General features: G+C 41.3%; 1 protein-coding gene across 4 annotated transcripts in view; it reads right to left on the reverse strand.

Annotated features, from left to right (window-relative positions):
• Window positions 1-27,444, reverse strand: part of chchd6b (coiled-coil-helix-coiled-coil-helix domain containing 6b) — an 80,119-nt gene that overhangs the window by 43,676 nt on the left and 8,999 nt on the right. For 2 of the 4 annotated variants that reach the window (XM_074629479.1, XM_074629499.1), the window contains exons 5-7: window positions 14,533-14,553; window positions 10,637-10,720; window positions 3,809-3,879 (exon numbers count right to left, since the gene is read on the reverse strand). In XM_074629479.1, the coding sequence (XP_074485580.1) occupies window positions 3,809-3,879; window positions 10,637-10,720; window positions 14,533-14,553 (176 nt within the window). Of the gene's footprint in view, window positions 1-3,808; window positions 3,880-10,636; window positions 10,721-12,320; window positions 12,515-14,532; window positions 14,554-27,444 lie in introns of those variants that run through there. The other 2 variants (XR_012593258.1, XM_074629489.1) reach the window with 2 other exon arrangements.

A 27,444-nucleotide genomic window follows, 5' to 3' on the forward strand; every position in this document is an offset into this window, starting at 1 on the left:
ATAAATGTCACTCAGTCACAACTTCTTCCTCCACTTTTCCTCATGGTGAAGCTGTTGATCTGAACCACTCCATGCAGAAAGCCATCAGTCAACATCTTCCACCACCTTCTCCAGCACTGAATAATGTGCTATTGCTGAGTCTGATCTGCAAAAAAATCACTTCCATTTCTCTCCTTAAATTGCACATATTGTATTTATTTTTTCAGCGAATCACTCTTAAATCATCTCTCCATACTATTGAGTCCTGACTCTTGCACTCCTTATTAGGTAGCTATAATTTTTCTGCTGTCATTTAGGCGTAATCTGTGCCTATGCTTGTGGCTTCATCAGCCAGTGTGTTGGCCTGCACTAACTAGGTGCAGATGTACAGGTCAGGTGGTTCAACAGTACATCCAAGAAGAGGAAAGAATCCAAATAACACAAGTCACCTGACATTAAGATCAGTCTTCTTCTTTCGTATACCCACAAAAAACATGAAGACAGAAATCCCAAGACAAAGATGCTGACGACATTAAACTAAGGAAGACAAATGGGCAGAAACATATCAAGCGTAATTAAAAAAATAAGACAATAAGCGAGAGATTCATTGGCAAAACTGGAGACGGAGACAGATACAAAGACAGAAGAAAAAGACATATTGTAGCTACATAACGTGTTGGACTGTGCTGCTCCCCCTCCCTTCAGCGGTGGGTAAATAGAATAATTACTGGGTGGTCAGTGTAGTGTGAAATGACAGCGTGACCACGGCACAATGAAACGCTGCCCAAATGCTGACAGAACACGACGAGCACGTGGCTGCCTGAATACAAAGTGTGCCTGTATGTGTGGCAGAGATGGAAAGGGAAAAAAGGGGAGTGAAATTTTGTGTGCGTGCGCGCACACTTTAAAAAATAATGAGCAACACATTGTGGCAGGACAAAATGCTGTTCTTTCGGCAAACTCATGCAGAATTGATCTTCTAACCTCTTCCATGCAGCTATGGACAATAGCGAATCCTTGCTAATGTAATCATTTGGACAAAATTTTGGAATTGAATTGCATGCTGTTAAATTCAATGGACCAGGTGCAGGAAGATGGCAGTGTCGTGGATGAGGTCACCGCCCATCATACAGTGCAGAGCTAGCAGAAAGACCTAGCATCTACTTTTTTTCCTCTTGCTGTTTCCAGGAAAGACTGCACGCTACTACACTACGCTACTGACTTAATAATAACATTCACACATTTACTTTTATAATCTTCCTTTGTGTGACAGTTTAAATAATAGAGATAGGGATGCCATGTGACTGAAGTCCTTGGACAGAAGGTTGCTTTTTCAAGCTACAGCACTTTAAACTCACAAAGCCTAATCGTGCAAACAAACTAATAATGCAAAACTATAATCTGACACTGATGTTGACTTTCTTTCATTTCCCACCTTGTTAGGGAATGACAGATATATTCACATGTTAGTGATATTGCAGAGAGTTTGTTGAGAATTCAATTACGCCTCTGTGCCGCCACAACATCAACAAACCCTTTAATGACTTGAGCCTTACTCTACATTCATTATCCAACTGAAATTGATCTTTTCGGATATTGCTATTAAAACATCAGTGTAAAATTGACTAATAAACCTAATATGAAATTATTGCAGTTCAGTAGAAAGATTATTAAGTTTTCTGTTTTGTTTGTTGTGTTCCTGGTGAATCTCAAGGGAACACTGCAGGCAGCAGAGGGAAAATAGCTGGCTCCTACATTATAACTTACAGGTTATATTTCATTTGAACTGAACTGAAGACATAAGAGCGAGGGTACAAAAGCAAAGGCTTTATGTGTTAATGGGAACTAATAGGTGAGGAATGAGCACGTGAGAATAACAGAGGAAAAAAAAAAAGAGATCTGAATTAATTAACCATCTTTCATCAGTTGTGCGATAATCATTGTCATGCACGCGGGAAAAGGGGGAAATGAATGGCTTTCCGACTAAATTGGCTTCACGGAGCTCTTTGGCTTCCAAAAAGGGGTAAGAATGGGTGTTATAGAGGGGCGTAAATTGGCAAGGCTCACACGCTCTGGCAGTGCCAGTCTGGCGGCGGTTCAGTGCTGAATGAATCTGACATGCCATTTGACAGGAGGTGAGGTCTGAGGAGCACCTCTACTTCTTGTGAAATCCTGCTGTTTCCGTTTTCCTACCAGCAGAATGGACCCATTTAAAAGGCCAAGTCGTTCATAGTTTATCGCCATGATTATCAAGCTGGTAGTGGCTACAAGACAAATGATAATATTGAGGTGCATCATTATAAAAAATATAAATAACGGCAAGGATGGTAATGTCAATATTCTAATACACATTGGACAGAGTAGAGAGAGTCCCAATAGGCCACAAGATGTATCGATATTTGTACAAATCTATACATGAAATCTAGTGCCCATTCCCAGCAGAGAATGCATACTCCAAACAAGCTAATCGGCTTCATACAATTCAAGTTGTCTCTCCGAGCACCGGAGAGAATACAGTGGAATAAAAACAAAGACAATGATACTCTCATATATTTCACAGTTTTCTTTGCCATATCTATTTTTTTAAAAAGAGAGAAAAAAAGCAGTGCACTTAACAGAAACAAGAAAGAAAGAAACACAAAATGAGCAGCAAGAGTTAATGATCTGCATTATCCAATCGGCTATTATAGTGCCATTCTCAGAAATAATGAAAAATAAAACATGTTAAGATGGGTCAACACAATAAATATACTTGGAGAGGCCACCTAGCAGGTGATATAAAGGAAAGTACTGCCTCAATAATGATTGTTTTGTTATAATTGCATGTCGTGACAAAATAGCATGATGAAAACTCAAAACTATGTTTATCACATTGTTAGAAATACTTGATTTGGTAGATCAAAATCCTAAATATAAAAAAGATATATATATTCTCAAGTATTTAAACGTCGAGCAGCGACAGATGTCACAAGTATTTAACTTATCATTCATCTGAAGAGGAAAATGGCGAGCCCTGATATGTTAATATGTCAAAATACTGTTCTAAGGGAGACGAGATGTGATAATAGTAAATTATCGCTCTGCCTCACTGTATGTGTGGAAAAAAATTAATGTGTGGACTGTCGGGCAGTTACGGGAGGTGTGGGGTTCACATTAACAGCTTACTAACATTTAGAGCTGCAACGTTTAGTTGTCAACTATTAAATTAATCGCTAACTTCTTTGATCGATTAACCGGTTTGAGTAATTTTTTATGAAAAAAAGTCAAATTTCTCTGATTTCAGCTTCTTAAATGTGAATATTTTCTGGTTTCTTTACTCTTCTATGACAGTAAACGGAATATCTTTGAGTTGTGGACAAAACAAGACATTTGAGGATGTGAGGGGCTTTGGGATCAACATTTTTCACCATTTTCTGACATTTTATAGACCAAACAACTGAACGATTAATCAACAATGAAAAGCCCTACTAACATTGCAACCAGCTTTCACACTCAGGTCTCTGTCCACATCTGCTGTCTGGACATCCTGCTAGTCAGAGCTGCTCTCTCTTTGTCATCCACTGTGCTGAGTTTTTTTTTTTTTTATAATTTGGCATACAATGTCTGCCTTAAATTTAGATATGAAGGGTTAGCCCAGTGAAGAAAAAAAAATCCCAGCCTCAACTAATAGATTATTTACAGGTGCATTCAGCGAACTGCTTTAGCCTTTGATACAGTAGGCTCGTAAAAATATAACAGCACTGAGGCAGTAGGGAGCATCGTTGTAATGAGAATACTGAATGGTTCATTCCACAGAAAATTGGGTTGCAAAGTAATTCACAGTATTTACCGGATGTGGGCCTCAGCTTTAGTAGCTGCCTCGTTGTACTGTTCTGCCGTCTGCTTGTAGTTGTCGAGGTTCTGGAGACAAAGAAACAAAGACAGAGAGAAAGGTGAGAATCGATTCAGTGGTATTATAATACACGGCTCTGAAGAAAATCCACTTCACTTTACATTTTGAACATCGAGTGGGTTGCTCAGGCATATGCTGATTTAATGTCTTTAACATGATTCAATTTTCACATCATTTCAAAACATAAAAAAACAACATTGACATCGTCAAATCAAGTCCTATCCATTAGAGCTTAACAACTTGCATTATCTACAGAACATTACCACAGTTTTACAGCTATTTTTTTGCTTTAATTTAAGCTCGAATAAGCCAACTTTGATAAGCAAAATGCATAAAGCACCATCCCAAATGTCACATTCGTTAAATTAGTGACCTTTGAATTTAACGGCTCTGCTTACACATCTGAATGCTGAAGGCTTGTTGGCACTCCATAATGTTTTATTTCATGCGAGAAACTGTGGCATTTAAACAGCAATTGCTCCACAGGTGGAGCCTGTGCCTAGAGGGCGAGGTCACATACGGCACACCTCTACCGGAGTAATCAGTGGTCAGAGTGTTAACTACACTGCATCGTCGTCAGAGCTGCACTGACTCAGCAGACATCAAGAGTATAATAACCACCTTACTTACAGGCTTTGTGTCAAAAAACATATGAAATACAGTTTGTCTAAAATGCCCCAAACACAAAGCAAATCTCTATTTCGCCACCCTCTCGTACACATTCACTGCGCAGTAATCACCATTTTAAACCAATAACCGCAGCGCTCACGCTTTTACTTAATTATTCCCTATATTCCCAATAGATGGGGGTGATAGGAGACGAAGATAATTGAAGTGACTGAGCAGGGAAAGAGATGGGATCAAACACAAACCCTCCTCCACAATCCCTAGCCCTCTCACTCCTCCAGTGCCCCCTAGTCATTTTCATATCTCATTATTTCACGCTGATCCGCAGACATGCTTCTCCTGATCTGAATGTCTGGTGCTGGAAAAGACTCAAGTAATGTCATAGGCATCTTTTTCCATCTGCTAGTATTCACTACAATGTAATAATCTGCCCCTTCTATCCTTTTCTTTCCTGTTCTTTGCTCTAACTCAATCAGTGTTGAAGTATCCGCTCAGTCTATTTCAATTACAGTCATCACAGAAACTGTTGCAGCTGATTGAAGAAATATGCCAAATTCTTCTTATTTCTGTAAGTAGATTTACAAAAACCTATCTCATCCAAACTTTGCCATGTTTGTGTCCGTTTTTGTGGCTTTGGTGCAGGAGGATGACGTCCCCCCCATTCTTAAATTTTCCAACCAATTTTTGATTGGCTCAGAAATAGACATCTGACCAATCCTAAATTCCACCCCCCCTTTAGTTACCGTTGCTAGTTCAGAAAAGCTTGACAAAAGGAAACATTCTTCAACATACTTCGGGGCGGCACGAAGCAGAGATAATATAACGAAATCAGACGAAATCATGCAGGTTCACCAGAAACTCCTTCAGCTCAGAACTCCAGCGGGGCCTCCGGCAGCGACCTGCAGTCGGAGCTCCAGCGGGAGGTGGAGAGCTCTGCACCTGGCTCCTAATCTGGCCAGGAGCAGAGCTTCGCGTCTCCGCCGGTCCCCGCTGGGAGCCAATACCGACACAATGCTGCTGGCGGCCCAAGTCGTATTGCTGGGTCCGCTGGAGGGAAGGGAGGCATGGGAGAACCAGAACCAGGACTGCACGGGGCAGACTGTCAGACCATGCTGCAGCAGCAAAATGAGAGGCTTCCTAAAGGGGCTCTGGTGCTCGGAAACACTACAGCTTTTGTCAACAGGGACCGCCAAAATCAACACAAAATGAAAGTTCCTCGTAGTAACTGAGACTATATACAATGTAATGTGTCCGTGAAGATTGTGACACCGATGTAATGTGACTTACAAAGTAATGTTACCTTTGAACAGACATAGCATATCTAAGAATAACCCCAATGTATATCCCAACAGGAAAGGGGAAAGTTGACCAAGGGTCTGCTGGGTTCCAAGCTTGCTCAACTGTTATTGGAGCACAGAGTGAAAAGGGCGGGACTTAGGAAAGGTCAATTAGCACAACACCTATTTAAATCACTGAAAAAGAAAAGTGTGAAAAAAAGTGTGGCAGCAATTCAACGCTCTGGAATCAAACTATAGACAATGTACATTAAAACAGAAATGAATAAATGTGTCCAACTACAGTGTACCTTTCTTATGTCATCTGACTTGGTGTCCCGTTCTGGCTGTCGCAGTAATCCACAGTGCCAAACATCCCTAGGTGTAAGACTTTATCCCTGCCAGTTAGGTTTTCTGGCGGTGTTATATTGGATTTTTCCAGGACAGGATTATACTTCTCTTGCTGCTAAGTCTCCCCATTGCTAATATGTGGACTAGGTTTAAATACCACACCTTGACTGTAGCTCCAAAGACTGGAAGCATACTTCATCCCAGCATCGTGCACCTTTGGAATAAAAGACAGTTCCAGACCTCAGAGCCCCTGCTCAGGTGGTTTACTAATCTACTAAGCATTAAAACATTACCAAATAAATACCTTAATTTCAAAGTGCTAAAAAACAAGCCCTGGATTCATGGACATTAAAGAGACAGTAAGTCTCGCTCCTTGTTGAAGGAGACTTAGCTAATACTTTGGCTGGCTCCCTGGGAATATGTGGTAGGAAGTTAGCCACATGTTACACGTCTTAGCCTTTAGCCTCAGGTCAAGAGCTCAGTGGGTGCACTCAACAGAGGAAAGCTGAGCTGAAACTTGAAAGTCTGTAGTTGCCTTGTGGGACATCCAGTGTTTGAACCGAGATAAAAAAAGACTCCACAGGGGCTTAAACTCATGGGTGCCTCAGATTATGCAGGACATAGAGAGTAGTGGCACCAGCAAGGGAAGCAGTAAGGAGACGGTAAAGTGAACTTCTCACTGATGATTGGTGCCTCCTACCAAGGCTTTATCTTGTGGGTTTGGTGGGGTCAGACAGTAGTTGATACTGTATAGTGCCTCCCATTTGGAAGAAGATAAACAAATGAACACATTTAGCAATGTTGGCACTTCTGGTTTTGTTCTATGATATAGAATAAGTCAGTAAATACCCCACCTGTGAATTTTGAAGCTTTTATATATCTTAAATAAAGCCATTGCTAACAAGTGGCTAAATGAGAGTACAATACGTCATCACGTCACCAAGTCCGCCTTTACAGCCTCGTTGTGTGTGCTCATGCGACTGTGCTGAGTTCGTTTATAGCCTATAACGTTAGCTTTTTACTTCCGGCGATGGCATTCACACTTCAAAAACCATAAAAGTGGTGTTCATTTGTGAAGATAATCATGCTGATTGCTGAACAAAGGTATCATAAATGTTTGTTTGCCACAGAGCTTGTTTTCTGCAATAATACAAAACCCAATGGAGAAATCCCATTGGATTTTTGTCGAGGGAACCAGGGTGATGCTAACTTCAGGTTGGCCTACAAAAGATAAGTCATCCCTGTAGCACTCTGTATGGGGAAAATGAGGAGACAGGAAGGGTGACTGTAGCGTTTTGAGTGACAGGTACAGCTAATCCGGTCGAAATGTTGGGGGACCGCAAGGCTGTGTGTTGTTTTTGTGTGTTTCAACATGTTTTTTTTGTGTCTGTTGACAGAACAGACCCAGAGCAACAGCCCCAGCTCAGCTCTCATGACACCAGAGAAGTGGCAGCACTATCACTGGCACACACACCCTGAGCTCTTCCCAGTCATTTGCACCCATGGGGACAAAAGCCCAACGTGGAGAGACAGAAAGGGGGGATGATAACCCTCAATGGGGGGAAAGCAAGGTTTTGGGGGTGTTGGAAAGACTCACGGAGGGGATTAGTGTGGGTGCATGTGTGCTGCGTGTGTGTGTGTGTAAGCTTGCATACATGCAGGTGTGTGACTAAATCTGTGTTTGTATATGAATGCTCGTGTTCAGATGATCCTTGCATGCACACTCGTCTGAACACCCTCCAGCAGCTGTGGATTGAGATGGGCTGATGTCAGGATTTTGAGGGAGCGGTTGTTTCACGCTCCACGCTTGGACGAAGGCGGATTAATTTTTCCTTTTTTATTTGGGAGGCAGCAGTCGACAAGGGGGGTGGGGGTGGTGCTGGGATGGGGTGGGGGATTAAAAGAGGTGAATTTTAAACTGAGACTTGTTTACAGAGTCACAGGGTATGTTGCCACAGGGAGACAGATATACTCCACCTGTACACTGGGAAGAGATTAGGGAGGCATCCGCAAATAAACGGAGAGAAAAGGATTGGGAGAGAGGAGAAGTAGAGGGTGCACTGGTATGTTTGGGGGGGGTGTTTCAGTCTTGGGATGTCTTTTAGTGTGTGAACATGTGTGTGTGTGTGTGTGTGTGTGGAAGAGGGGGGAAATGCAAAGTTGTGCAGTGGATTGGCCACTCTATCACAATTACTTCTGAAGTGACAGCATGCACACAAACCTGTCACAATAAACACACACACAGACACACACACAGGCAGTTTTCTCATTTATGTCAGTAGTGGATTCTAACAGCATCCACAGCCTTTGGACAAACAATAGTCTGTTATCGTCATTCATCCCTTTGGCAAACTGGACACCGTGTTTGTGTGTGTTTTCATACAGGTAATCAACCACACATAGACACACACACACACACACGTACACACACAGTTATTAGCCTGTTAGAAGGGGCTGCTGCTAAGCCGGAGTAAAATGTTGATTCAAGGGGAAGATCACACACCAATTACCGGTGGAATCTCCTTCTAATCTGGCTGCTTTTGCCTTTGGCTTAAATCTGTAGCTCAGATCATCAGTGCATCAGGGCAGTTGTATGAGCATGAGTGTCTGCTTGTGCATGTGTGTTTTTCGTACAAAAACAATAGTATCGAAAAGCTCTGACTGATATTCACACGTAGACAATGACATTCCTTTAAATTTCTGCTTTGCATGCAATACTGATGGCGAGGGAGGTCCTGACAGGGCAACATAAAGCTGTCTTCACATGCTTGGATCATAATTTATGTGAAAAGTGAGACATATTACTGTTTCATATTGTGTTTTGTATATGACCTGTGTCAGTCACAATTCAACTTTTAAGTGGCCATTTATTTCAGCCCAACTGCTATTTGCCACAGGTATGAGAGTGTGAGAGGAAAGAAAAATAGTCTGGGTAAAGGAAAGGGGGCATGAAAGGAGGCCTGGATGAATGGGGCGCTAGATTGGAAAATGAAGGAAGAGAAGGAGGGAGATGGGCGCCGGCTCAGGATAGACTGTTTAATGCACAGTCCATATAGCCTCTTTATCTATTGCTCTCAGTCCCTCTCTTTCTCACTCCCTCATCCGCATGCAGGTCAGCTGCGAGCAAGTGAGGGGTGAAAAAAAGCGATAGAGAAAGCGACTGCGGCGGCGAGCGGAGAAAGATAGAGCATCCTCCACTCTTCTGCCAATCAGTCTCTTCCGTCAAGCATTGCAGCGTGTGCTGCTTGCCGCACGGTGTGCAGGGGCCCTTCCATTTAACTTGGCTATGTAAAAGGTTTTCTCAGAGGCCTAAAGGAGGCGAGTGCCAGGGACTAGATAAGGTCGCCCCGTCTGCCTGATGGGCCCCGCCGGACGGAGGGAGAGACGGGGAGAGGGGTGGAGGGGGAGTAAAGTCCCAAAGAGTATCTACTGAATACTGGAGGGAGAGCTGTGGCTGTGAGAGGAGAGACACAGGATGGGCCAGGGAGGGAGGGGTGTGAGAGTGTATGTGTGACTACCTGTAAATTATTACCTTTCATTGCTTTATTGTGTATTCTGTTGTCAATTAATGTCAGTGTATCCTTAAAGTCGAGATGAAATGAAAAAAAAAAGACTTTTTAACCCTTTTAGATCACATCCCCGGTCATATTGTCCACCTATTTAACAATATATGCAAAAAAATATATATATATCAAAATCTAATGATCTTTTCTTCCTGTAAAACAAAATAGGATGTGTGCTTCTCACAAAGTCTTTTAACAAATCAGCCCAAGTTTACTCTGTAAGCAAGCAACATTTATCAAACCACTGCGCTTGTGGCTTTTACAGAGTGCAAAATATCAACGACACATTAGTGCTCAGATGGAGGGAACACGGGTCATAATTTCTTAAAAGCACCCAACAAACGGCTTTTTCCATTTTTTGAAAAAGACCGCAGGGTTGCTGGCGAAAGGACATGGTGATGAGAAAAGCACAGTACATTTGATTAGACAACTGAAGCTCTCTGGGAGAGACAGCGCTGTGAAACCTCTCTTGAGTGCTGGTCCATCAACAGTGAGTCGTGACTCTCGTCTGCCTGCTGAAACTTTCAATTCATTTACATTTACATTTTGACATTGGTATGTGGGCTTGACATTTCCGAGATAGAGAAGAGTGTCTTGTGTCTCAACGAGATTTTGCTCCCCAAGGAGAGTGAGTAATATGTCACGTTAAGACTTGTTTTGATATTCCTGATGTGTGAAGACTTCTTTTCAGTGAAAGCCTACAGGATGTTTTTATCTCGTTAGTGCGGTCTCCTGTTATACATGTCAAAATGAGTGCTAAAACTGCCAGTATCTCGCTCTCTAATCTCATACCAAAAAAACCTCCACAGTATAAAAATGATTTTGATCAAACATCTTGGAATGAAATTAATGCAATGCAACCAATGGACACACTTGAGGGAAAAGCCTTTCTGACGATTTCTGTCCTTTTAATGGTATACATGTTTATAAGTTGGAAAAATGGTCCTTACCTTTCTCTCCAGTATTTCTAGTTGCTCTTTGTAGAAGCTGGATATGCTGGCCAGTTCCTTCTCTTTATTCCCCAGTTGTTTGGCCTGAGAGAGTAAAAGATGACAATAAGACAATGAAGAAGAAAGCAAAGAAACAAAGAACAGCTGTTGTAGAGGTTCTTTATATTGACACATGACAATTTACTGCACTAATATCACCTGTTTAGGCCTGTGTAAATACTCAATTCTGACTGCCTGGCAAATAAAGAGGAAAAGGAAATCAATCCTGGTACTAATTAAAAATTTTCCTTTGAGAATTTTTAAATTGACATAGTCACTAAGTGGGTAGAATTACTGAAAGTAATTGCCTAAAGGCCCTGACACACCAAGCTGACAGTCGGCCATCGGACAGTTTGGGGCCGTCTGTGCATTTGTCTGACTAGTTTTTACGGTGTGTCCCGTACCGTCGGCTCTAGTATGCCTGTGTCAGAGTTTTTTTGGTTGATTCAGCATGTTGAATCGAGGCGGGGCCCGTCGGTGAGAGTATTCACTCTGATTGCTGTTCAGCTTAAACGAATCAGTGCACGAGAAGAGAAACGGAAGTCAAGAAAGCAAACCAACGTGGAAAAACACAGAAGGCTCATCTTATTTTTTTCATCTTCATCTCATCTGATCATTCCAATACACAGATATTTTCACTTCGACATGGCCATCTGGAATGAAGCTAAGTTGTGAGTGAGACTTTGATAATGGTCGTCAAATGCTGCTTTGTTTCATGTACGTATCATAACAACGGCTTGTATATCCGCAGTCCTCGGTCTTCCAGTTTCCCTTTTTGAATGATGAATACAGACTACCGTTACCTGCTGGTGTGGAGAGTTATTTCATCCCACGCCGGCGCAGGACGTACTTGGTAGTTGGCCGTTTGCTGTAGTCTTTTTGGTGTGTTCGAGTGCAACTTTTTGGCCAAGACACAGGCGACGTGAGGCGACTCAATGGTCGTTGGCGCAAGTTCTTTGATGCCAGGTTGGTGTGTCTGGGCCTTAAAACATCACTTTCACTTCTTTGCTTATGAGAATGCCACACACATGGGACACCAGCCAGAGGTAAATACTGAAGGGAGCAGAAATGAGGCAACCTGTTGCTTTCACTGCCCAACCAGACTCAGAAAATAGGAATATAATAGTGTTTTCTATGGTATAAAATATAATTCAAAGTATCAATCAACTCTACTTCATATTCCAGTAAAAAGTAAACACTGTATCAGCAGATGCACTTCCACTTGTATAAATTACAGTACAGAAATGTACCAAATTTTCACAAAATGCAAGCTAAATGCAAGCTTAGATACAGGGGGTGTTAGATACATATTTTCTGTAGCAGAGAGCAAACAAAACATAAAATAGTTTCCTCTAAAAACAGATTAACAGCACAGACGCTTTAGAAGACCACGGTAAAAAGGATTATACCTTCCCAAAGTGTGTCGTTATAGCATCAATTTGCAGGTTCGTGTTTTTCAAAGCATTATTTTTCTATGTGTAACTTCTCATATTTGAACTCATACTACTCTATGGATATATCACAAAGCTATGATGCTTGATGGAGATCTATAATAATATGAAAAGTACATCACATCTACACCACAAAGTAAAACACAAAAGAATGGCTATTTAATAGCGGGTCCATCTAATGTAACAGAACTTACAAAACTACTCAGGTGGTATGTGACTGACACAGCGGCGGCAGGGCTTGACATGGCGATGCTGGCGTTAGGATGAGGTGAAAGGCTTTAATATGGCCCGCTGAGCCAAGCTTTGACAGGCAGCAAGATGGCAGATTGGCTGGAGGAAGACCCAAAGTTTGGGCCATGGCGTAGCAGCAGCATGCAAGCAGAGGAAGCTAGGAAGCAGACGTCAAAAAGATACACTGTGAAAACAAGTTCAGCTTCAGGAATGTACATGCACTAGGGGTTTCAAATAAAAGATTCATTTTTGATGAAAGATTTCACTAGAAGAGTTAACATGAGTTACGTGATGGAGACACCTTGTTTTAACAGCATGAGGCTTCACAGTGTGTCAACATCATTACACAATCCCATGAAGTGGAATGAAAAGGGATTTCTTTATGATAAATATTTATCAAAATAACATCATAAACAGAGACAGAAAGAGAGTAATGAGGAGCTACTGCAGTGCTGCAAACAGAAAATAACAGAGGAATAGTCAAAGCAGATGGGCATGATCCAAAATTTAAGACAATAGCGAGCACTGTCAAGACATCTGTGTAGGTCTCTGAAAAGCAAACTACTGTGCTGTGATTAGTTTTTTCCGATACAGATGCCAGTATCGGAAATGCCTCTGATACAGCCTAAAATGCTGGATCGGGTATTGGCGAGTATGCGAGTCTATGCTGATGATAGAAGTAGCTAACGAGTGAGCCATCTCGCTTCTTTCTCATCTCTGTTGAAAGTTGCACATGCGCAGTACCTCAAGCCCAACAGGCTGTCAGTGTGTCAGTGTGCTGACTTGACTATGACTTGCCCCAAACTGCATGTGATTATCATAAAGTGGGCATGTCTGTAAAGGTGAGACTCGTGGGTACCCATAGAACCCATTTACATTCACATATCATGAGGTCAGAGGTCAAGGGACCCCTTTGAAAATGGCCATGCCAGTTTTTCCTTGACAAAATTTAGCGAAAGTTTGGCGCGTTATTTAGCCTCCTTCGCAAATCGCAAGTTGCGTTAAAGAAATTAGTGGCGTGAGACGAATTATCGCGTTAACTTTGATAGCCCTAATGAAAACACAATATCAAATCTAGTTTCAGAAAACACACCACATACTGTATTTAAATTGACTAACTCAAACTGTATTGAATGGCAGCGAGCTGAATTGAACTGATGCATTAAAAAGCTTGCGGCTTGGTTTACAATCTGTCAGAAGTTTGGTCATGCCGTGGAGAGAATACAGCAGATCAAAAGAGGACATCAACAGCTGGACAATATGAATCACATAGTATGGCTACAATGCATAAAAGGATAGGCAGCATGCACGTGGTTTACACACAGGATGGTTGAATTCTCTCCAGCATTCACACATTTGATCTTTAGAGGTTTGCATATGTGTGCCTGTATGTTGAAATGATTGTCAATCATGAACACACATTGTTTCTAACCAATAAGGGTAATGAGTGAAACAGTGCTACAGCAGTATGAACATTATATGGTGCATGAACACAATGAAGCCGGCTGGGAGTGAGGCAGAAAAAGGCATGGATTTATGTAGCATTGAAATAGTGTGTATTACAAACATTCACGCACACACAAACCCACACACACACATACTGTGTTATGCCATGGTGTAATGGTGACAGATTGCTGTACCCGAGTTGTGCATTAGCAAGTGTGATATAGATCAGATGGAGCAACACCATCTTCCCCGGATGATCTACTCATCTTCTGTGCTCTTTGCTGGTACGGTGAATACAGGCGTGCAGACGCACGCGCGCACAGACTGACATTACATTTATTGTAATCCAATCTAATCTTATCCTAATTTAACAGGCACATACATCCCCAAAGAGCACATCTGCAAATCCCTATACTGTGCTTGCTGCACTTTTTTCTTTCTGCAGCGGCTGTTTGATGCTTAAGGGGCTGTGTGTGTATGTGTGTTTGTGTGTAAAATCACCTCTGCTAGCAGCACAGATGATGTGTAATTTTCTAGCTGAATACCTCCCAAAGTGTTGTTGTGTGGAATGGTGGCGGCGGCGCACTCACAGCCTCGCTTTAATGCACAATGAAAACATGACATTTGAATAGAGAAGAGAGAGAGAGAGTGAAAGAGAGAGAGGTAGAGAGAAGAAAAAAAAGAGTTTGAAAAAAAAAAGGAGGCACCAGCAATAGTTGTGTTGCTTACCCAGGCATCCAAATCTGCTGGCTACGGAGGGAGAGAAGGAGCAGGGGGTTAGTGAGACGGTGGAGGGTATTAGGAATGGTTGGAAGATATAGAGACAAAGAGAGGAAAGAATAAAAGACAGGTATAATAATGATGATAGTGAAGTAAAGATAAATAAAGAGACAGTCAGGAATGAGGCGGATAATGAGAGAACCTGCAGCAGAGAGAAAGAGATAACAGCAGAAGAAATTAGTGATAAGGGGATCAAGGTTAATACAGCCAGTCAAAGAGCAATCAACACCATTATGTACAAGTTGCACGTCAGTTATAAAACCTGTAATTTGCCAGATGTCTGGTGTTGTTAGAGATGTAAATTTGGCCTCCAACAGTCTCATAATGCATCCAACGTGTCCCAACATGCATTCTGTAACCAAATAACTTAGTAGTTTGCCAAGGTAATGAAACAACATATGAAATTCTTCTCATTAATCGTTCCACTGGTCATCCTGGCGGTACTGGCAGCTAAATCTTTTTCCACATACAGTACTCAAGATGTTGTGAATATGGCACATGATCCTCTCTGCATGTCAACCGTCCATTCACACCTCCTGCCCTGTCCACCCATCTGTCTTGTTTCTCTTCACTGCCTTGAATTGAAAGAAGGTCCTTGATTGTTTTTCAGAAAACAGTATTTGTAAAACATATGATCTGTTTAACTCTAACTGACACGTTTGGATTAACAAGAGAACCAAGAGAAGAGAAAAAATGAAAGAAGATGCTTTTATCCATAATTTCTGGACTTTAGAGACAGGAAATTGAAGTAATAGAAAGTTAATAAGTCAAGATGCAAATACACATATAAAGGCCTTTACACACCGGGAGCGTAATGAATAAATGACACAAATGTGAAATACTCAAATGCGAATGTTTTGCATCAAAACTATTCATCGCCGGCAGCGATGCGAATTTGCGACAGTTGCACCATTTGTTCAATAAAAGGTTCTAATAGGTTCGGACAGGCAGAGGACCAATTTCCCAAATTGTTGTATAGCCTAAACTACTGTAAGCTATTTTATGGGATCTCCTTTTAGCAAAATGCTCTGAGTGAATTTGCCTCTAAACAGTTATGCAGTGTATATTTTTAGGGCTTTTATTGTGAAAGGTAAGAACGAAACGAGTGGATCCGGTATGCGCTGCCTTTGTCAAGGTTGAAAGGAGTAATAAAGTTTGCCGTCTTGGTTAGGACTACGGAGCCTACGTTTTGAATATGTCCGTTCCGCACAACGTGATTGATTAATGCCTTTATTCACGGTGCGAAATCTCCGAAGGAATTTACCTCGTTCCGAAAACAAATGTGTAATATATTATTATCATTGTGTAATATTCACGTTCTGTATGAAAGTATTCATGACAAAAACAACAGTTCAAACAAATATATCGATCACTGAGCTATTACCTTGTATAAGGATATAAACTCACAGGTCTCAAGACAGTTGGTGCTTTTATGCCACAGACTGTTCTTTTACATAATGCCCAACATCAAATGAAAATTATGTGAAAGTACTGCTTTCATAAAAATCCAGAAACCCACCAACACAATGAAAACCAAACACAAACATTTTAAATCAGTCATAATTACATGTTGTTAATTTTCAGCTTGCACATTAATATTTAAAAGGTAATTAGGTTATACAGATGTGGGTTTATTGTCTATTTTACAACAGCTCTTAGAGGGCCAGTCAGAACTGAGAACTAGCAGCTTACTATCTGCTTGTATGAGAATTGATAGACCTGCGTATGTGTAGGAGTCTTGAATGCACGATGATGATAATGAATCTGATATGCTTATAAATAAAATAGATGTTTGATATTTAGAAATGTGGCTTTTGTATTACGGTTTTATCTTTATGTACTTTTTCCCCATGCACTTTATTGAATTGTTGATTGTCAGTTGTTTTATCACCCTGGGTGTTTTCAGATGAACCACACCATCATAGAGTTTGTGAGCATATTGGTGTGCATGATGCATAAATATGGATGTGGTTTCCATTTTTCAAGTATTCAAGGTTCTTTATTTGTCATATGTCAATTCCAGCAAAGCAGTCATTGGCAATGAAAATCTTTGGTCTCAGGTTCCTTCACCAACGCTCATAAAATATGGATATATAAAAAAGGGAAATCACACAAGTAAATTTAGAAGCAAAATGATAGTCTAAGGCATAAAATAGTGCAGTTAAAATAAATATAAACATAAATACAGTAAGTTTAACATAGTATTGTAAATGTAAATTCGTAATTTTGTGGATGACATTATTTCAGATGGGAAAACTGAATGTAAACAGGATGTAGTATGTATATGCATGATGAGAAGTAATATATGTACACAGAGATGTAAACATGAATGTAGTATGTATAGAGAAGTAGTTAATATATATGTATATACACAGAGGTGTAACAGTAGTAGGATAAAAATATTGTAATAATTAAACTCTTGTGGCATGGAGTAAGCGTGCAGGTGCTACCTTTTTCTTCACTGAGTCTTGAATGCAGCAATAAAATATTATTCAGTATGACAGCATATGCTATCAGCTAGACTACTATGTTACAACACTTTTATCACCAGATCAAACAACGTTCAGTTCAAGTATATAACGCAGACAAACAGGACATTGTATTCGGGTGTGTCTAGCCTTGCCCACTCACATCAAATGCTCCCAGTCCAGCATTAGAAACAGAAAGGAAAGGGATAGATTAGAGCGGTGGGTGGCTCTAATGTTGCCATGCCTCATAAAAACACCATTCAGTTAAATGAGGTGGACTCACAAAGCCGGTCGCTGCAGAATGCGTGTGTGTGTGTGTGTGTGTGTGTGTGTGTGTGGGTGTGTGGGTGTGTGTGTGTGTTGGGTAATCTGTGTAACGGATACAACCGATGCCATCTGTTTAACCTCCCTGCTCTTTGGTGGCGGGCCCTAAACTGAATATGTGTCTGAGTGTGACTGTGTGTGACTGTGTGTGTGTGTGTGTGTGTGTGCAGACCCCCACAGAGTGCTCACAGGAGTGTGCAGTCCCCATTTCCATAGATGATAGACTTTTGAAGAGAGGTGAAGGGGCTTGTTGTGATACAGATGCAAACAAACACACACCCAAGCAGTTTGGTGCAGTCCATGGGCCATAACGGACAATGGCATTTCAGGTACATCCACTCATTTTTTTTTTTGTGGCTCTGAGCTCCCTGGTGACCAGCAGTCAGCAGTCTCAGTCTGCACATTAAGAGTCTGGATCAACTGAGCTAGCAGAAACACCACCAGGAAAGTAGAGTATAAGGCTCATATATTCCCCTAGATTTTTACCAAGACAAAGCATTAATGCATTATTAATCAGGTTAATTGTGATCCTACAGTAAACATAAATAAGACCACAGACTAATTGGCTTGTAGGTGTGGAAATGCCATGGATATATTAAACTGCAGGTAACCATAGCAACAACGCTTGTACAACAACGCTCATTCTATACTGCCGGTAAAATTACTAGTGAACTTACATTGATAGTGGACCCAGCAGAGTACTATCATCAAATTATGCTAACAATAACAATCTTCTACAATCACCACTCAACAGCCAACCCTCCATTTTCCTCACTCCATAGTCTCAGACATACAATAAGGACCTGCTCTCTTCCCTCCTACTAAAGCAGCCAGTATGCTTCTTCAGAATCGCCAAAAAGCACCGAAAATGTCTTTAATTTTATGAAACCGACCTTCACACTCGGAGATGACAAAGGAGCCAAGGTTTGAACCTCTCTATAGCTCTCTTTTTTCATTATGTTAAATCAAAAAGCTGTGAACAACCGAGTACAACACTATGAACGCCTTCCAGGAGAGACTGTCTGAAAATGTGTGCTGCTAACCCCACATTTAAACAATATTGCGAGTCCCCCCTCTATATGATGTCCGGCTTTTCACTCCACCTTTCCCTGTGGCCGTTTGGAAACAACTATAAACACTTTTGATTTCCGACCAGTGGGTCTGAAAAGTGAAGCCAATGAGGAAGTGCCTTAAACTTTCATTCTTTCTAATAGCCAGCAGGGGGAGAAGTCTATGAGAAAATGACCCTACTTCTCACTTGATTTATTACCTCAGTAAACATTGTAAACATGAGTTTATGGTCTCAATCGCTAGTTTCAAGTCTTCTTCAATACAGCACAATGTTCATTTAGTAAATTATGGTCCCATTTAGAATAAAATAGACCATAAAGCAAGGTATGCTTTAGGGCGTGGCTACCATGTGATTGACAGGTTGCTACCACGGCGTTGTCCGGTCTGGGAGTTGTCCGTATTTTTGTCTTAGAACTTTAACCCTTTCACAGTGTGTTTTCAGTTCATCAAAGTTAATTGTAACATTTTGGTCGCCTAAAATGTCTTATTCAGCGTTTGGTTGTACTTAGCTCCACCCTCTCGTGTCACTTTTGGCTGCAAAACACCAACAAACCAACGGGTGACGTGACGGTGACTACATCCACTTCTTATATACAGTCTATTTCCGACATAGTCGATCAAACTACTTCTGATCAAGCATATCAGTTTCATCCTGGTTTAAAATTGATGTAGGTACACAATCAAAGAGCATGAACCATGACCCAGCTTCCCCTCTCTAAATAAGCCAAAAAAAATATAAAAAATTCCGATAAATTGTATTATTCCATGACAACAAATGGGAGCTAAGGTTGAGCTATACATGTTCAATGCATGCCACCAGAAGTAGAGCATTCATGCATCTACAAAACTATTTTATAGGTAAAAAGGGGCAAATATATTTACCAGCATTGTGAAATTAATGATGTCCCTTCTAAACACTTTGATTCAATGGATCTCAATACATTTGATTATCTATGCTGAGCTGAATCATGTTTGCTGTGGTTGCACCATGAGGGTCACCAGATGCAGCAGCTTGACAACGCTTCACGCTTGATTTAGACTTGAAACCTCAAAGGTCTGCCAACAGAGTGTGTGTGTGTGTGTGTGTGTGTGTGTGTGTGTGTGTGTGTGTGTGTGTGTGTGTGTGTGTGTGTGTGTGTGTGTGTGTGTGTAGGGGGTGAAACAGAAAAAAAGTGACAGAAATGTGACAGGATGAGACCTTTTGGTCTCTAACACCACCTCCCATGGTGAGAAACGCTTCCTTGGAAATCAATTATGTAAATACTGAATTATGCAAATGGTACATTTGAATAAATCTATGTGTTTGGGGGGAAACGATTTTGGTGTGGTTTTCTACTTGGAGTAGAGAGAGAGAGAGAGAGAGAGAGAGAGAGAGAGAGAGAGAGAGAGAGAGAGAGAGAGAGATGAGGAAAGAGGGCTAAAATGAGGATTAGGCTGGAGAATGTCACTGGCAGACACAGTTTGTGCAGTCAAACTCCTGATTTGGCTTTTTAATTAGGGAGAAAGAGAGAAATACAGACAGAGAGGAGAAAAGAAGAGCTAATTCACTGACAGGTTTCTTCCTGTCATATCTCTATGGGAATAAATACGGTAAGCACATTCATCATGTGTGCCAGTAATAAATGCCATTGGTACAGCTGAGTGCTTTCTTTTGGTCGATGCTGATGCTTAGCTAAAAACTCCACAGTGTTTGTGTGGATTTGTCCTCAAAAGGCACACTGAATGATCCACAGCATATTCAATCGTTCTCTATTATGTTTCTGGATCACTTTAAAAAAGCTGACATGCTTTAATGTACAGAATACTCTTTTCAATTTTGACATAAACAAAGGACTTCACAGGGAAATGCTGTTATCACTTAACAATTTCCTTAAACTTGCAGTAGGCAGAATGTTTTTGGTATCATTGAGCAAAAAATCCATAATAACCTTTCAGCATATTGTAATTCAAGTGTTCTGAGAGAAAAATAGACTTCTGCACCTCCTTATGGCTCTGTTTTCAGGCTTTAAAAAAGGAGACTTTGGCCAATCACAGGTCATTTCAGAGAGAGAGAGCGTTCCTATTGGCTGTGCTCCGGCTGGTGGGCAGTGCTTGGTATTTCCTCAACTGATCTCAACATGGCTGCCGGGTCACAAACTTTCTCATTTTTCAGCTAAACAGTACACTACAAGATGTTTCTGAAAACATTTGAGGCGAGAAATAGGCATGACAGTAACAGAATATTGATTCATATTTGATCAGCGCTGCCTAGTTTGACCGTTTGATCGGAGTTCACGAGTGATCGACAGCTGCTCAGAGACGGCAGGCTCCAGCTCAGCTCTGATTGGGTGTTTTCCTACGCTCTGTGAAATCTTGCTGATGCCATTAGGAGCACCGGAGGACACCGGAGGACACCGGAGGACACCGGAGGACACCGGAGGACACCGGAGGACACAGAGGCAAATGATTTTTGTCAGATTACCTGTCTCATGCACTGCTGTCAGGATATAGTGACCGTTTTATAAAAATAACTTTTTTTTAAGATCATATTTTCTCCATTTTTACCCACTGCAGCTTTAATGCCTGAGCAACTTCAGGAAACTGTTCCTCATACCTTGCTCATTCAATTTATATTTCCTAAATTTGTATCCAATTTGTATCCTCCACAGAGCTCTCAACATGGCGATGGTTGAGCCTGCGGCTAGCAGCTAATGGTGCTAACACAGCACGAACGGTGCAAACAACGACAACACTGCTGACAACAGCTAACAACGCCTGAGTTTGGAATATAGCACCCTTAAAGTGATCTACCATTTTTTGTTCATTGTAGTGCCGTTGTACTGAATGATCTCAGCAGGGGAAAGCATGGGAGTCTGAATGTAAGCTACACTTTGTTACAGACCTCAAGTAATTTTGTACCTCTGTTTAAGGTTGTAAGGCTTCCATCTCGATCACTGGCAGTTAGGTGCTGGTTAAATTTCTGCCAGCACTACACCAACAGACAAACAGGGGCTCTTGCAGGTCTTTGCTTCAGTGTTAGAGGTTTATCATCAGCACATAAACTCAAAGTGCACATCCTCTATCAGAGTAGGACAGCAGTGCAAATACATATGCATGAATCATCGCATTAACACCTGTAGGTGATATGCACACCTGCACGCACCCACAAAAATGTAGCTCCCACATAAGCATGCACACTGTACAGTAGAAATTAATACCAGAGGCATGAATTGGTTACTCTAGCTGTTTGCTCATTAAATGTGTGTTCTCGTCACATAGTTGGGGGAGGTTAAATGAATTAACACTTCATCAACAGCCGGCTTTCACACCACAGACTGTGACACAGACAGATAGCGAAACAGAGACTGCAAAAGACAGAGAGATAGAAATAGGATGGAGAACGAGAGATGTCGGGTGAATAAGAGGAACAGGTTTTGTTGGGGAGAAAATGAAGAACAGAGGAAATGAGAGAAGATAAGAAAATACAAGGTTAGTAGAGAGAGAGAGAGAGAGAGAGAGAAACAATAACTACAGGTATTTTCTATATTCTCATTTGCTCCAATTTCTTCACATTTAGCCTAAAATAGTGACTCTGGGTAAAGTTAAACTTTTATGTCAAGAGATCCAGCTTCACCACTAATGAATTTCAAATCGCTTTCTCCACCCTGGAAAAAATCATATCGAGACAGGAACAGTTTGGTGAGACTCTGATTAGGTCTATTTTAAGCCACCGAGAGGAACATGTCAAAAAAGTTTTCACATCTTGACCACCTGCACAGTTTCACTCGGCTGCACTTGGCATCTGGATTTTGCTTGAACTCTTAAAATCTTAAAATTGAAAGAAAAAAAAAACTATTTTCCAACAAAACAATATCCAGAAAGAATCCAGGGATCATTTGTGAACACACTGCTTCAATAAATTATTACCGTTACTGGTAAATACACCAAAGATACAAGAATGACTGTGTCTATCAGCACATTATGTAAGATCAAGCAATATCATATTCCACACAACCAGCAGAAACACAAAGTCTCATTAACATGTTTGAGTCCTCCGTGCACTAATACTGGGCAACAATAAAACGTGTTAAAAACACATTGTTATATATTTCACAAGTATGTTTAGTTTGAAATCACGCTTTCCTTAATAATACTGTATCTATGACATTTGGTAAACATGAGATATGAGTCCATTTGGGCTGTGCAAGAATCTGGCGATATGATATGTATCATGATACAGGGGTTACAATTCAATATATTGCGATATATTGCAATACTGTAAGCAAGGCGATATATTGCAATTTTTTAATCTAATTTTAGGAGAACTGTCACAGTATAAAGAACACACCACCATAAGCAAAAAGAAAATCTGTAAAAAAATGTTGAATTTTTTCTCTGCAATCCCAATTTATCACAGTCCCTATAAAATCCAACATCATAGCACTACTTTGAGAGGGTACATCACTTTGCAAATTAATTTAAGTATTTACTGAGTTAATCTTTGCATGTAAACAATTAATTAAAAATCAATAGATTGTTTTTGAAAATCAATACAGAATCACAAAATATAATATCGTGATACTCAATCTTTTCTTACACCCCTAGATTCCATATGGGAAAAACAGATCAAAAATGTAATACATAATCCTAATATAAACTGACGCACGAGCCAAATTCAGTGGCGTAGAGATCAGACGGCATACAATCAGTGAAATAATATTATTTTTGACTGCGACAAATGCAACTTAAGCTCCCAAACTGCTTAGAGGATGAGAAATCTTATAAGTTCAAAAACCTTTGACTCCTACTTTGATTGTTCCAACATAAATCCATATCTCCTATATAAGCACAAGCATCTGGGAACCATTACTTTTCCTCTGGATAATAAGTCTTGTCCAGCTGTCTCATTACATCACGACTGCTCTCTGACGGGAGAGGTATTCCACTCCTACACATTTGTCCTTTGAACCGACAGGATTTGTGCTATCCCCCCACACCCCCCTTCTCTCTTGCTGCTCTGCACCGATCAAAATCTCCTCAGCCGGTGAACGCTCTGCTCGTCAGCAATTACCGTCGCTCGAGACGACGGAGGAGTACTGTACGTGTGTGTGTATGTGTGAGAGTGTGCACAAAGGGCTTAGTTGCTTTAACATGCAGAAAAGATGTCAAGTCTGTGATTACACTTTCTGATAACAAGTGGTTTAGCCGTGTGTGAATGTGTGTGTGTGTGTGTCTGAATTGCTGTTGTATTTTACATCGTCAGTTTCTATGAGAAAGAAATTCAGAGGTTATATCTGTGTGTGTGTGTGTGTGTGTGTGTGTGTGTGTGTGTGTGTGTGTGTGTGTGTGTGTGTGTGTGTGTGTGTGTGTGCAGCTTCGCAGTATGTCACACTTGCCGACTCAAAAGCCGTCGTTATGGTGAAGACCCACTCGGTCTCAACATAAACCTCTCTCACTCCACTGCCATATCTCAACTTGTTTTTCAATTCATTCTTTTTTCTTTTTCATTGATCCATCTTTCTCTTCTCTCCCTTTCCGCTCATCCTGTTCTCCCCCTCTCCCACCCTCTGTCTTTGGCTAACAAGCAGCATTAGCTATCTAGCCGGCTGGCTGTCGGAGCCAGACATCTGAATCTATTACTATACCACGCTCCAGGTCTCTTCTCTCCGCCTTTCAGCTCCTATAGCCCATCCCTGTCCATGTTTCTCTTTCTCTGAGCTCTCTGGCCTAATGCTTCCGTGTGCTTGCTGCCCTAGTCGCTGACTGCTACCGTGTATTGGTGAAAATTGCTCTTCAGTCCTGTTTAATAGGTGAGTCATGGGGGAAAAAGAGGACGCTGGTGGACAAAGCAAAAATAAACATGTTCAATATGTGTAGACGTGTGTGCACATGTAAAATGCCAGGCTGACTTAAAGGGCAACTACGGTATTTTTCAACCTGGACCCTATTTTTCCCATGTTTTTGTGTCTAAGTGACTAACGGGGACAACACCTTTTGAAATTGGTCCAGTATTGAGCGGACTGCAATGTAATCCTTCTGTGCAATTACCGTCAATGTATGTCCATTAAAAGTGCTTGTTTTCGCCACCGTCAGGCTTAGATTGTTATTATAAGTGTCTGCCAACATTATGGAAAGGACCCTACAGAGAAATTAAATGTTTTTCTTTACCATTCGCTTGATCTGGTCTGTGTGTTCGCTTTTTTTTCTCCAACAGATATCCAGAGTGTGTGCATCGGCACAACTTATTCTTGCAACAAATGACTACTGGATGACGCATAGACACTGAATGGATGCACAATGTTAAAGGGCAACCATCTTATTGTTGTGTTGCTACTGTGTGATTCGTATTGCTATGTAATCTGCTCAACAATGATGTGCTGTCTTCTGCTGAAAAACAATAGTTTTGTGGTTCTTCTTTTAGATACACGCTGCCATCTTGGGTCGAGGGGGGGATCCATCCAGAGATCATTTGGGGATTGGTTGAATACGTCTAAACCAACATGTCCATCTGGTGCTAGAAAGCGAACACCCAAAGCAGCTGAAGTGATATGACTTGACAGACTGATGTAACCACAGGCTAGTTCAGTGAGGAGGGATGTGATGGTAATATCTAGGATTGTCTAACAGGAAACACTCAATTAAAAAACATAGTGTTTAAAGAAATCAATAAAAGTAAGGGTATTAGCTCAAACAGTACACAGATCTGTTGCCAAATGTCTTTAAGACTGAGACAGCAGAGGGACCTCCTGGTTAGCGAGGATTAAGTGCAAAACACAACATTTCCAACCCTGTCAAGTGTCTCCTTGTGTTTTCTACGCAGCAGCAGCAGCAGCAGCAGCAGGCCAATACTGTTAACATGTGTGGCATCATCCGCTGTGGTCTGCCATCTCAGGTTTGTCATCTCAGTTCTGACTTTAATGAATGTTGGGCTTTTCACCCTGGTTTTCATCATCTTTCTTTTGGACACTGTCAAATGCTTCCCTCTGAGTCATCATTCAGACTCACACATGCACGCACACACACACTAACTAAGGATAGGGACTGAGGGGTTGAGAAGAGAAAGATAAAAAGATGTGAGCCAGAGGAGGATGGATAAATGCTGGGAGAACATGTTGCCCAGGAGCACATGTTGCTGTGCAGAGCATGCATCCATACTGCTTTTTAATCCCCTGGCAAACCCAAACATGCTTCAACATCGCCATCTAGTGACTACTTATGGGGTTACATCCTGTTTCCTCATCACACAGACCTCCCTTATCCAAGTACAAGACATACACCAATAACTCAAAATATGCAGCCAGAGGTAATATGTGGTCAGATTTCACAGCAACAGAATTAAAACACTTCAACAAATGAAATGACACCACTTTAAATTACAACTAAAGAAGCACAGCCTGACAGTGATCTTTACCAATATACAGGATATGAAAAAACTACCTGTTTTGCTGTTTAGCTGCCTACACAACAATCTGGCTCGCTTGTTAAAGGAAAGTGGAGGTGTGAGAAAACAGGGACATCAGGAGTGACCAAATGGGCTCATCACCTCTTATCACACATTTCAGCTCAAACTGTACAACCGACAAAATCACGCTTCATATCGACATATCATTATTTACAGTTGAATAGAGGGTGTCAATTTCTTCTTGCAAAAAAATGAATGGCTTCATTACAATCAGAACTGATTTGGCTTTTTGCATTGTATGAAATTTTGATCATGGGGAAAATATGGCAGACTGAAAGGAGGTGTCGACTCACTTTTTAAAAATTACTTTATGAGAAGTTTGTGGGGGTGAGTCAGTGAAATGTCTCTCCTGAGTTTGAATAGACTGGAGAAGAAGAAGAACAAAGAGCAAAGCGGTATGACGCATGAAGAGTAACCTATTTTCCACTCCGAAATGAATATGAAAATTGCCTCCAGGGGCTGCACGGTGGTGCAGTGGTTAGCACTGGCGCCTCACAGCTAGAGGGTTGCAGGTTCGAATCCGGCTTGGGACCCTTCTGTGTGGAGTTTGCATGTTCTCCCCGTGTCAGCGTGGGTTTTCTCCGGGTACTCCGGTTTCCTCCCACAGTCCAAAGACATGCAGGTTAGGTTAATTGTGGACTCTAAATTGCCCGTAGGTGTGAGTGTGAGCGTGAATGGTTGTCTGTCTCTATGTGTCAGCCCTGCGATGGACTGGCGACCTGTCCAGGGTGTACCCTGCCTTCGCCCAATGTCGGCTGGGATCGGCTCCAGCCCCCCCGCGACCCCTAACGGGATAAGCGGTTGCAGATGGATGGAAGGCCTCCAGGGTTAATAAACTTCTGGACTGAGTAGAATTGAATAGATGTGAGAGGAATTAAGATGATTTGAACTGATTCAGACATTCAAAGTCCAAATATGAATGTAGCACTAAAGCATGCATATCTACTAGACTACAAAACAAACTTTTAATAAGAATTATTAGGTTTGTAACACTGGACAACTGTCAGCTGTGTAAATGACCGTTTGCCTTTGCATAAATATGCAAATGGTCAACTGTCCCTTTGGTTATCTGTCCTGCTTTAGTATTTTTTTTATATGTTTATATGTAACTGTGTCTTTTTAATGTTTACTTGTTCTTTCTAATTGTTTCATTTAATTGGAACTTTCCACTACGCTGGTCTGAATTAAAACTGTACCCTCTAATGTTGTTGTCCATTACTTGTTTTTCACTGGAGACGGCAGATAAAAGCTAGCATTTAATATACAGGACTAAAAGCAAATCAACTGACAGGTTATAAACATTCACCCGCGAGCCCCAAACAGGTAGTAAAAGTCTATTCTTCTCACCCACCTAGGAAGCTGCTGAAATTCAATAGCTTGAAGCAGATGCTTGTGTGTGTGTGGGAATGTGTGAGATGCTCCGCACTGAATGCCTGTGCATACTAATAGCATTTTGTTTGCAGCACGAATGACACCTCTGAGGCGGAGAGAATAGTCGGGGGAAGAACACAAACACAAGAGGTGCTAATGAAAGAAAGGAGAGGTGAAGAGACGAGG

This window comes from Sebastes fasciatus, chromosome 1, assembly GCF_043250625.1.
Source record: "Sebastes fasciatus isolate fSebFas1 chromosome 1, fSebFas1.pri, whole genome shotgun sequence".
Taxonomy (NCBI): Eukaryota; Metazoa; Chordata; class Actinopteri; order Perciformes; family Sebastidae; genus Sebastes; species Sebastes fasciatus.